General features: G+C 36.0%; 2 protein-coding genes across 2 annotated transcripts in view; one reads left to right on the top strand and one right to left on the bottom strand.

Annotated features, from left to right (window-relative positions):
• The window catches only part of LOC136040940 (E3 ubiquitin-protein ligase MYCBP2-like), a gene marked incomplete in the record, with an annotated part of 337,503 nt that overhangs the window by 137,137 nt on the left and 187,108 nt on the right, over window positions 1–13,258 (top strand).
• Window positions 918–13,258, bottom strand: part of LOC136040946 (uncharacterized) — a 71,702-nt gene continuing 59,361 nt past the window's right edge. Inside the window, exons 4-5 of the mRNA XM_065725390.1 lie at window positions 9,455–9,862; window positions 918–2,915 (exon numbers count right to left, since the gene is read on the bottom strand). Coding sequence (XP_065581462.1) covers window positions 936–2,915; window positions 9,455–9,862 — 2,388 coding nt within the window. The 3' untranslated portion in view covers window positions 918–935. The remainder of the gene's footprint in view (window positions 2,916–9,454; window positions 9,863–13,258) is intronic.

Here is a 13,258-nt window from a genome sequence, read left to right as displayed (position 1 = left end):
AGAGGTTTCAAGCAATGTATAAAAAGTTGGAATTTTCCTCTTTTTGTTAGTTTGTATTTTACCAGGGTGATTGTATCAAACCAGTGATCATAGAAGATCGTGAGAGGGCTCGGATTTAGTTGCAAATCAAAAGCTCTAGCGCCCTTTTCAAGTGGCCAAAAACATTGGACGGCACCTAGCCCTCCGGACAGCATAGAAAGGGGAATCAAGAAAGTTGGATAAATCGTAAAAACGTTCAGATTTTGGAAACGGTCATACCCCCACCACCTCCTCCACCCTTCTGTGTCCATGCCTAGGTTTTGGTGCAACTATATTGGGAAAGATTTGACCTTAAATTCAGAACTAAGAATAATTATACAGAAGAAGCTTAGGCAAAACCGAAACAACAAAAATTTGTTTAAGGCTCGATAGAGGTCTGGGCTGAATTGTGTGTATTTTCTTTGATTTTATTACTTGCTGAGAATTTTCCTTGTTTTATTCTCTTGTCCGATTTTATTGCTATGGCTAGCAAGTGTACAACTGTAACTCGTTCACTTTGTTCCTGTCTGTTGGGATCAATTGGAGCATTTCTATTCAGAAATTTTGGCATTTTCGCTGCAGTATTTTTCGATATAATCTATTCTGCTATTTAATACGAGAATTTAAAATAAAACTCAAAATAAACTCTGTACGTAGTCAGTTCTTTCAAAATGGTCACTATGCTTCTAACATAAATGGATTGAAAAACAATTTGGAACAATATTTTATTTGATTTATCTAGAATCCTGAACGATTTAATTGTGCAGTATTATTACCAAATTATGCGTACGAAATCACAGCTTTTCAAAAGGCGAAAAAGAAACGAAATGGAATATACAAAATAAAGCACCAATACGAATATACAAATATGTTGAAAACTTGACTGCATTTCTTATGAATAAATTTTCCACTGGATTTTATTTACTTAGCTGTTCATAAAAGTTTTCTGTTTCTTTCGTAGAGGGACTTTCTCTAGGTTCGTCTGAATCAGGTCGTTTGGGCAGGGGTCGTTGAACTAAAGGCACTTCGCGTGACACTTCACTATAGGTAACTGGCTGTTTGTTAGAAATTTGATCTCTTGGTAGAGAATAATTATCTAAATTTAAAGAGGTTTTGGCCGGATTAGCAGTTTCACAAGTTTTGGAAAGCGGATCACTCTCTTTCAATGCATCACTTGGTGACTGATATTCTGCCACTATTGGTGATACTGTATTACCTTGGGAAAATCGCACACTTCTCCTACGCTCACTTTGAAGTGGGGAATCACCTTCTTTTAAACTTCCTTTTCTTAGTGATTTTGGAGGGTCTACTGCTAGAGGTTCTCTTGATGCTTTTCGGACAGGTGTAGTTTGTGATAAACTACCATTTCGCCAAGCTGGCTTTATATCTTTCTTCAAAGGCGGACTTGCCACAGTACTTTTCTCAAAGGACGGGGAAGTCGATGGCCTGGTTGGGCTTAAAGCCCCTGAAGATTTTCTTGGTGCAGGTTTAGTTGTGTCTAAGGGCTTGAGGGTAGCATCATATCCTGGTGGTGGCCATTTCGCTACTGGTGTCCTTGGCGTTAGAGATTTCCCTTTCGTTGGCTCTTGTATTACCCATGTTTTACGTGTGCCTCTTTTTTCCGAATCTGTTTCTGAAAAATAAGCATCTTTCTTATTGTATGTCTGAAATTTCGGCGATCTGGGTTCTTCGGAACTCTGACTGCTTGTACTAGATGTTCTTGGAGGGGATTTCAAAGAATTTAGAATTTCTTCTGCTGTAGGCTTTGTCAGATCAAGACTTACGGGCGGTAGACCTGCTTTAGTCAGTGAATCAATTTTGTTCGCCACTTTGTCCGTTGTAAACGAGTTTGTTTTTGGCAAAATAGAACTGTATATTGGCTCGTTGTTATCATCATGTTCTGCAAGCCATGGTTTTGTATATAAATCTCCTGTATTAGCTGCATCACTTGGAGTTCTAATTAAATCATCTAATTTAGGAAATAGCTTATCTCGTACTTCACTGTAAGTAGGGGATATTTGGAGCTTATCCTTAATAGCTGCTAAAACTGCTTCAGCAAAATCTTCTGTGATAGTTTCCATTGCTTGACTATCAGTCTGAATCCCCCTGTCAATTGTTTTAGAATCAAAACAATCTTTCTTATTATCCATCAGAACATCTTCTATGTCCGTAACATCAGTGGCTTGTGACGCCAAACTCATTGCTTGCTGTTCCGCCTCTGGAGGTGGTAGCAATGAGGTCTTATAATCTGCAATAGAAAGCTTTGATATTGAACCGGAGCGCATAGCTCCTGCTTCTTCATGAGCCATTAAGAGAGGCGAGCAAGTCACAAGTCCCTCGCTATCTCTAGAGCCAGATCGTCTTCGCTTGTCATGCTCCCTCTTTTTTACTAACAAAATGGTCGTTGCTCCAATCAGTATCAGAATCGCCAAGCCTACCGTTAAAACGATGATCATAAGTATTCTGTTGTCAAGTTTTTTAACTTCAGTTTGGCTAACCTGTTCTGATTCAATGTCAGTTTGTATTTTAGAAATTCCCGTTGCTTCACTTTTACTGCTTGTACTGGTTATACACTCTATAGCCGCACGTGTTTTTGGACAATAATAGTCTGTGTAGTTGGCCATGGGAAGGAAAGACTCTTGTATAGCGAAACATAATGATTCAGTTGGCTGAACTTGGCAGAAACTGTTGTTGTATAAAGCTGATCCGATCCATAATGCCCCAGTTTCAGCTGTGTTGTTCTGATACAAAGATTCTACTTCGGCGACATCTGTCGAACGAACAGCTTGTGTTAAATCAGCTGACCACTTGTTAAGGTCGCAATCGCAAAGATGCCAGAAAAAATTGTCTTCCAAAGTGGGCATAGCGGTTTGAGCACTGAAGACAAACGCCCCAACCTTGAAAAAAAAAAACAATGTGTAAATGGATGATAAATAATTCACCCGTTATTCAGACACGTACACATAATTTCATTTTAGGAGGGAGCAGAACTTCTAAAATGCAAAGTACACACGGAAAATATAAAATTTCACACGAAAAATGGCGGGATCATGAACATCCCCCTCCCCTTTCTGCGTCCGTTCGTAAACATGGGTTTTTAAAAACAATTATTATATTAATTTTTACATTGCTTCTGGAAATCTTTTGATGATTATTTTTGTTTAGTAATTTTATATTTATTTCATATAGAGTTTTACTTAATTATTGATATAGGTGTATTTTGCAAAGAAGCACTTTTTTAAGGATGAAGTTCTTTAAGGAAAATATAACTAATCAAAAGATTACAGTGGGGATTCTGAATACGTAATTCTCTACTAATTCATAAATTGAATTTTGTCTACTGGTAATATCAGTGATGCATATGCATGGACTCATTGGGAGGGATCCCAACCCATCGGTTTGTCTGAATGATTACCCTTCATCCTGTTAAAAACGATGGCCCAAAATTTACGTTTTCGTGATGTTCCTTTCCCCAGAAAAATTATATACCCCCCCCCCTCTTTTTCGCCTAGGATCGGTCTTATGCACAACTATGATGGTACACCACCATGTTCAGCAAAATTTTTTCTATTGATTTTCTTTATGTTCGTAATTGGAAGAGCGGCTTATAATTGGATGCTGCTGCTAATATTAATTGGCACTTAATTTTTTTTGCTCTTCTAGTCTGGAGGTACTGTTCTACCCCCCACAAAAAAAAACAAATGTAAGGATTTAGATTTAGTGTACCAGCAATTCAGAGTTATAAACGAGCTAATACAAGCATTCTTGAATATTTAGACTTTTTGTACTAAACAAACTCAGCGATTAATATATAGTTCTGGGTCAGCGGAAAGAATAGTCGAAAATTCTTCTCATTCACTGGAATCCGTTCTGGTATCCCGTCACCACCACTCCCATTCATTTTTGGATCAACAAATCATGATCATACCATAAATAATTCGTTTATTCAAGGTTCATTTTACTTATAAAGTCGTTTCTTTTTCTAATGTTTCTTACAGAAAAATCCCATCAAATCTCGATCAGACACATTAGCACAAATAACATATGGTGGAGCAGAATTTCCTTAGTAAATTGTTATCCATCCAAAAGCCGACAGGAAGTAAAAAAAGGTAGCCACAGAAAAATAAAGTGTATAAATTGATCTTTTCATATGTGATTTTATACATTTTGCAAAACTGCGATTGAATGATTTCCTTTCTACTTTTCTTTCTGTTTTATCTGCTTTTGCCACTTTCCAAACAAGCGATTCGGCCACATAGTAACCGGAAATGTGAAAACAGGATCTTTATAACAATTAACACATCAAAAGAATTAGCTTTATATGCTGATTCTAAATAAATAAAACTCATCAATTTTAATGTTACCCATCAAAAGCTACGAGCATGAGAATTCTTTCTGATTTGCCAAAAAGTCGGGAAACACCCCCAAAGTCAAGCGATCCTAATTAAAATGTCACCATCAAATTAACCATATTAGAGAGTCTTACTGTAGAGGTTTCAAGCTCCTATCTACAAAAATATGGCATTTTTTATTTTTTGCCAGAAGAAAGATCAGGGATGCGTGTTACTTTTTCATTGTTGTCCATATCGAACCACCGGTTCTAGTAGATCGGGAGGGGACAAATTCGAACGACGGAAATCAGAAGTTCTAGTGCCCTTTTTAACTGACTAGAAGGATTGAAAAGTAACTAGCCCCCTTCCACGTCCATTTTTCCCCAAAGACATCCGATAAAAATTTTGAGATAGCCATAAGTTTCAGCATAGTTGAAAAGCCTAATAACTATGGCCTTGGGGTCGACTTGACCCCCCATAGTCTCTGGGGAATGGGCTGTACGTTATGCAGTTTGCCCGTTGTATTTGTTATTACGAAACATATGGAAACTTTTTGGGGGGAATTTTCTGCAGGGGAGCAAGATTTTTCACGCGGAGAATTTTCCATTGGTAGGAAAGTTTCCAGTTTTTTTTGTTTTTTTTTTTACACGAGGGAGGGGGATTTCCTGGAATGGTTTGAAAAACGCTCATAAATTAAATAAAAGACACGTTTTTTCAACTGAAAGTAAAATTGAAACTCAAAACTGACAGAAATTATTCTGTATATGGGGAGGGCTGTCACTTCCTTAAACGTCACTCTTTCGTCACGCTAAACTTTGACTTCTTGCCACAATTCTTTAAGAAAGACTGCTCAAACACAAGGGCAATTGAATTTTGAATCAGAAGTAATCTTAAGAATCAAACAGTTCGTGGTAACGAACTGTAGTAAGGAGCGACCCGGCTCAATAGTAACCAAAACTCTAAAAAATTGAATTTTGATATCAATAGCTACATCAAAAGAATCGCATTTTAATGCTGATTTTAAATATATAAGTTTCATCAAGTTTAGTTTTACCAATCAAAAGTTACGAGCCTGAGAATATTTGACTTATTTAAGAAAAAAGGGGGAAACACCCCCTAAAAGTCGTAGAATCTTAACGACACCATCAGATTCAGCGTATCAGAGAACCCTACTGTAGAAGTTTCAAGGTCTTATCTACAAAAATGTGGAATTTTGTATTTTTTGCCATAAGACAAATCACGGGTGCGTGTTTATTTGCTTGTTTGTTTGTTTTTTGTTTTTGTTTTTCCCAGGGGTCATCGTATCGACCAAGTGGTCCTAGAATGTCGCAAGAGGGCTCATTCTAACGGAAATGAAAAGTTCTAGTGCCCTTTTTAAGTGACCAAAAAAATTGGAGGGCATCTAGGCCCCCTCCCACGCTCATTTGTTTCCCAAAGTCAACGAATCAAAATTTTGAGATAGCCATTTTGTTCAGCATAGTCGAAAACCATAATAACTATGTCTTTGGGGATGACTTACTCCCCCACAATCCCTGGGGGAGGGACTGCAAGTTACAAACTTTGACCAGTGTTTACATATAGTAATGGTTATTGGGAAGTGTACAGACGTTTTCAGGGGGGATTTTATTTTGTTTGGGGGTGGGGCTGAGGGGAGGGGGCTATGTTGGAGGATCTTTCCTTGGAGGAATCTGCCATGGGGGAAGAAAAATTCAATGAAAAGGGCGCAGGATTTTCTAGCATTACTATAAGAAAATAATAAAAAATAAATATGAAAACGTTTTTTCAAATGAAAGGAAGGGGTAGCATTGAAACTTAAAACGAACAGAGATTATTACGCATATGAGGGGTTCTAAAAATACTTTAGCATAAAGAGCGAGGTATTTAGGAGGAGATAAATACCTCGCTCTTTATGCTAAAGCATTTTTAGTAATTTCAACTATTTATTCTACGGCCTTTCTGATTCAGGGGTCATTCTTAAAGAATTGGGACAAAACTTACGATTTAGTGTAAAGAGCGAGGTATTAACGAGGGTACAAACCCCCTCGTATACATAATAAAAATATAAGATTATGAAAGTTTGTTACGTAAGTTAATTCTTAAGTTACGTATATTTTTTACTAATGAAAACATTCGTTAAAAATTAAAAGTTCTAGTTGCATTCTTAAGTAACCGAAAAATTGGAGGGCAACTAGACCTCCTTCTCCACCCCTTATTTCTCAAAATCGTCTGATCGAAACTAAGAGAAAGCCATTTAGCCAAAAAAAGAATTAATATACAAATTTCATTTTAATAATTTATGTGAGGAGAGCCAAAACCAAACATGCATTAATTCAAAAACGTTCAGAAATTAAATAAAAAATAATAATTTTTTTTAGCTGAAAGTAAGGAGCGACATTAAAACTTAAAACGAACAGAAATTACTCCGTATATGAAATGGGTTGTCCCCTTTAAAACAATTAAAAGCTTCCCTATAAACTTCCCTATAATCATTCTGGACTGGTCCCAAAGGGATTTGCCCAATTTGCCTGTTATAAAAAATTCCAATAATAACCCAAAAAATTTTAGACGTGTTTTATGCTATCGAATAAACACTTTTGAAAGTTAACGTGTCATTTGATTCTATAGGCAAAGTAGAATGTTTCCAATGTTTACAGGATGCAGCTTATTTCCTAGAGTTTCTTTTGATATGAAATAGGATCTGGAGACAAGTTGCCCTGGCGACAGACACAAAACAAAAAGAAAGGAGCTCGAAACTGCCCTGAGGAATACGGAGGCCTACTGGGGTAGAGCTTTCTCTTGAGGTCCTTTTGAAAGAAGCATAAAAGCAAAGAAGCTTTGATGGTCCTTGTTTTTGTTGAAAATAATCTGTAAGTAAAAAAAAAAGTTCTTAAAACGAAAATAGTCTTGTCAGTGAAAAAGTCTTGAAAAAGTGAAAACTTTCTCTCGGGAGTCTACCGATCGGAGCATCTAAATTATTTCCTTACAGATGTCCCATAATGTCTGAGCGGTCCTACAAATTCCATGTTATTAATAAGGTATATCTATAGCTAGGTGATTGATGGACCTCAACCAGTTACCAGTTAACTTGACAAAGCGAACAATGTAGAAAATCGGCAAAAAATATATTTAAAAGTCAAAATTATAGTCTTTAAGAGGCAAACTTCTTTTTCTCGTCTTGGGATATTATCATTTGTTTTAGGGGAGGTTCTTGTAACCGTAAAATACGAGAGCCAATGAAGTGTCATGATATTAAACCTTAATAAATATTGAAATCTCAGAAACTCATCTTTAATGAGCTTAGGAGCTAAAATGGCCAAAAGTTTAAACGATAAGTCAATCTGACTAAATCGCTCATCTAATAGTTGATTGCGATTATATCCCAGTTTATTTTTGCCTTGGTTAAAATGTTGAGAGATGTACGTATATCCCCCTTCACCTCCTGGCAATGTCACCTGTGGTTTTATTATCGTGCTTCTATCAGCAGTCACTTGCTGGGTGGGTTGTTTGCATAGTCATTGTTTTATCAGACTATGTTATTTGCAAAGGTTTCATTCGAATTTACGTAGGTTGAGAATTGTGAATTAGAACAAACTGAATATGTGCCGCTGCGCAAAAGCTTCTTCATAACGGCGAAAAAATAATTCTAAAAACAAAGCCGATTTTCTTATGTTTTAATGTACTAATTTTAGACTTTGGCAATAATAATAATAATAAAGCAGCATAAAAGAAAATAAATATGTAAAAAAAAAAGCATGTCTTTATTAGGTTTACTAAAAGCAAGGAGATGAGATCATCAATTCTAGTTAGAATATTTTTGGGGTAATATTAATGCGAAACAATCTTAACTGCTCAAAATGTTCTCAAAATTTTGACATAGAAACTATGTCGGGAGATTGACTTATTAGAAAAAAAAACAAAGGAAAACATAGATATAATAAAAGAAACAAATATATACAAAATATATGAAGATAAATAAAGAACAATAAACGGAGGGAGAGAATTTAACAAAAATAAGTAGAAAAAAATCAGATAACAACAAATATCAGTTGGTTCAGGCTTAATTAATTATCCCCACGTAAAATTTCCAGGGAAAATTCCCCTAGAAAATTCTACCCAAATTTAAAATTGAGCAGCCAACGAGAAATTGAGACAAAAAAAAGACAGATGGCTCAAAGAGTGCATTTTAATGCCAAAATATCAACACTCTCATTGAGCCTATCCAGAATTAGTTCTAGGAAAGGAAGGAGGCAGCAGAAATTAATATCTAATCCCTCTTGATTTACGAGAATATCTCTGGTCTACTCCTTTATTATGAAAGTAAAGAGTAACATTTAACCCTAAAACGACCAGAATTTATTCCGTACAAGGGGCTGACACCTCCTCAACCCTTCCCCCCTCGTGGTCGTAGAAGCTTCGGAGGATCCCCATTCTTTCGGAAGTTGATAGTTCCAGTGCCTTTCTAAAGTCAAAGGTGATTGGAAAGCAACCAGCCTCTGTCCTAAAATCTTTATTATATCTGGTCTTGTTGGTTTTTGTGAGCACTTAGGACATTTGATCAATATGTTGAGGTATGCATTTGTTCAGAATAGTCGGAATATTACTAAATTTGCATCCCAGGATGACATAAGACCCAGAGCCCCTGAGATAAGGGGCGTGCATTATGCTAACTTTCTTCACAGTTATATTTTATGGAAAGAAGGGGGGATGTTTGATCTTGTGAGTCCAGTAGCGTGAAACTTTCAGTGATTATTTTCTTGGTCAAAAAGATCATCAAAATTTGCTGTGGGAAGGGGTTAGGGGTTCGGAAATGAGTCACAAAAACTTTGATCAATCGTTTAAGACTCACAGCCGAAAGTCCTTGGACCAAGGGGACTAATGTACAAAAATTTATTCAAAGGATTAGTCCACCTTCTCATCAGTTTCCTTTTAAAATATAATATAAAAAAATAAAGTTTTCTGTGAAAATTAAACAGCGATCCTTTTTTTTTCCTTTTTTTTTTAGATTCTTGAACCGTATATTTTGCAAACTTTTGCTTTGTCTAAAGATCAAAACCTGAGAAGTACTCTTGCCGAACAACATGAAAGGAAAATAAAAGCTGACTCACCTGTGCATTCTTGACGTTATTTTCAGCAATGACAAACCGTATCGGCACAGATTTATCCTCAAAAACTTCCAGTTGCGGCTGCCTAATATTTATGAATGCATTCTTCTCAACGGTTCCTATTGTATTATTCCGTATTTCCAAATCATTCCAGGATTTCATATGAAACGCACCATTTTTGATTAAAGTAATATCGTTGTTACATATCGAATTTTTAGCAGCAGGCATGGATACTCCAAGGGACTCAATTGTGCCAATTTTACTGTCTGACAGGATGAAACTAGTTGCTGCGCAACTAAGCGCACGGCCTCGAATTCTTTGTATTGTCGTGTTCCTTATCGTAAATGATGTGACTAAGGAGCGTTGTTGAAATGCATGTTCTGCTATTTCTCCAATTTGAGAGTCAGCAATCTATAATGTAAAAGAATCGGTTGAAGTAGCAGAAATTGAATGTAAATATATAATATATATATATATATATATATATATATATATATATATATATATATATATATATATATATATATAGTGAAAAGAGAAATCACCAATGCAACAGCACAAACACATTAAAAAAAAGACAAAAAAGGGGGAGACAGAAGGAGAAAAGGAAGACTGTTTTCCTAATATAGACCAGCACTTGAATGAGGCCTTAACCCTACTCATCCATACAATCATAGGTCAAACAGCATAGCCATACACAATCAACCATAAAAAATAATCCATGGACAGGCAGTCATGTCGTCAATAAGTATAAGTCGTCATTTACCAAACAATAAAAACAGTAAAGACAAATAATCAGAGGCAACAACCCAACACAAGGGCTCATCAGGAGAATACACTTGCCTATAGGGATTCAGCACTTTAAATTCTCTACCAAGTCAAGTGTTGTGCCTACCACAGAATACCTATGTTATCCCCGTGTCAGGTATCACCCCCAAAATACATGCCTATGAAAAAAAACAAATATATATGTTATTAGCAACCGTGGTGTCAATTTGGGGCGGAGGACATGCCCCCCCCCCTAATTTTGGAAAATACTTCGCAACAAGGTATCTACCCCTTTTTTAGGTAGTTTACTTACTGTTAATCTATTTTTTTATATTTTATTAGAAACATCGAAAAAAAATTCTCTCCTTTCTCTACCTTTTCGTAAATTGGCGCCAATGATAAGATACATACATATTCAATTCGAAACTACAAATCCACATAATATGTATAAATGTACATTATCAGGATCCGCGTATGTAAGCGGGCACTTGCCTCGCCCTCCTCTCTATTTTCAAGTATTTACGGTTATCCTGTAATTTTTCACACTTCAATGATATTCACCTATGTTGCCGGTTTTTGTGCCCTCCCTCCCTACATGCCACGCCTCCAAGGTAAGTTTATGCGTACATGTGTGGCTCTAATGTCTGACCCTTAGGGAAAGGGAAAGTTTCCAGGAAGAAGGGTCCTTTGGACCATTCCAGATGGTCCCTGATAGCAGATCTAAGTAAACAAAAACGCTTAATTTCTACAGATCTTCAAAACACGATTCATTGTTAAAGATCTTAAATCGCTACGATAAATTGTCTGATGCTCTTCTCAGGCTAGTTTGTAGGGAGATGTGGGCTGGGACATGCCCCTCTCAAAACCCCAATTTTTTATTTTTAGCACGCTTTTTATATTTTCCATTTAATTTGGCCATTTTTTTACGGTCTTTCGGATTTCCATCCCCACAATAAGTGCTTTATATTTCGAAATTTCAGCAGTAGATCATAATAACAAGCTTGCATTATTTATAATGGTCCCTGGCTTTTCGTACCTCAGCATTTGACAGTGCTTGTAAGAAAAACATTCATTCCTGAAGCAATTTAAAAATGTAATTTAAAAAAATAGAGGTTCTCCAAAATCACATCCACCTTGGACGTTATTGACGTAGCACCTTTTGTTGCTATTAAATGAATAAAAACGAGTTTTTTTTTTAACTGAAAGTAAGGATTGACATTAAAACGAACAAAAATTATTCCGTATATGAAAGGGGCTATCCCCTCCTCAACGCCTCACTCTTTACGCCAAAGTTTGACTCTTTTTCACAACTCTACTTTTTAAAACAACAAAAAACTTAAGCGTAAAGAGCGAGGCGTTGAGGAGGTGACAGCCCTTTCATATTCGGAATAATTTCTTTTATTTTGTTTTATTTCATTAGCATTAACCAAACTTCACTTCTCGAGTGTTTCTCGTATAAAACATAAGTACCTGCATTTGAAATCAACATAAAAATGCAATTCTGTTGGTGTATTTATTGGTATCAAAATTCCTTTTTTTTTAGTTTCGGTTACTATTGAGCCGGGTTGCTCCTTACTTACTTTTCGTTACCACGAACTGTTTGATATTGTTATTGATATTTCCAGTGCAATCATAATAGAGATAGAAACAAATTTAATATCTAGAACTTTGAACTTCTTCCGATAGTACTGACTGCTAAAGCCTTAATTATAATTGATATTCATCAATCTTCGTTGACGGATGAAGAGTATATTACTGAAATGGATAGTGACTCTAATTGATGTACTTTTATCATTTTATTTAATAATACAGATCCAAATAATTGCTACGAATGGATTGGAATGTTGATTATTTTGTTCTCTTGCAGTTTCGCTATAATTTAAGATAAACCCAGAAGCTTGCTACTTCGAAGAAGTCAAGTTGTTGTTATAATGCCAAAAACAATATCCGTATTAGTAGGTAAAAACCAATCACAGTATCTTCACTGTAAAACAGCATCATTACATACATTACTAGGAGGGTATTTTTACATTTTGTGTTTTTTTTATTTTTATTTTTTATTTTTGAATTTTTATTTTTGTGGCAATCAGGAAATAGTTGCTAAAATAACGTCAAAATAATTCAAACATCAGTCGCCCACTTTCAGAAATCACTCTCGTACACCAGTTTGCGGATACCAAGTAAGGTGAAAGTGTGCCAAACGGGGCGGAACTCATCCAAACGTGACGGAATCATGTGGTATATGTGGCGCTACGAGATGTACTGCAGGTGATTGAAAGGGAGTAACCCCTCGGTCAGATATAGTATATTTCGGTCGAAAATAAGTTATGCATGTGTCGTGAGTAGTAAACTGAGCACGAGGAATCGAATGTGGTGCAGTCAGAATTGTCATATCTTGTACCGTTACGAAGATAAAAAGAGACATAAGCCACTAAGTGGCGTGTGTCTCTTTTTCATCAGGTCTTGTTGCAATTCAGAATGACAGAAGATGATTATCTTAAGGAGCTATAATTAGTTCAGAATATGTTCCCTGTATCTCCATTAGCCTCATCCTTCAGAGTGAACACATCCGAAAAAATTCAATTTTAGCTCTCCTAAAAAGTTACAAATATAGCGTTATGTCGCCGTTTTCATTATCACAGTCGTAATAACGTAAATAGCATTTTATGCAAGAAAACTTCAGCATTATTTATCATCTAGCTACAGAGTAGTTTTCTATAGTCAGAATAGCTAAGGCTATATAATAAGAATGATATCATCATATCATATCATCTTTCTCTCAATTCTACTTTTTAAAACAGTAAAAACTTTAGCGTATAGAGCGGGGCGTTGGGGAGGGAACAGCCTTTTTTAATATACGGAGTAATTTCTGTTCATTTTAGGTTTTAATGTCGCTCCTTACTTGCAGTTAAAAAAAAAACTTTTTTTTTTTATTTAATTTGTGGAAGACGCCGCTGTATAATGAATTCTGCCGGTTAGCTTAGCTACTAAGCCTTGTTATCCGGGAGTTAGCAGAAGTACGACAAATTATGTATATTG

This window comes from Artemia franciscana, chromosome 2 (assembly GCF_032884065.1).
Source record: "Artemia franciscana chromosome 2, ASM3288406v1, whole genome shotgun sequence".
NCBI classification, from domain to species: Eukaryota; Metazoa; Arthropoda; class Branchiopoda; order Anostraca; family Artemiidae; genus Artemia; species Artemia franciscana.
Note: the sequence above shows the minus strand (reverse complement) of the source record. Positions and strands in the feature narration are given on the sequence as shown.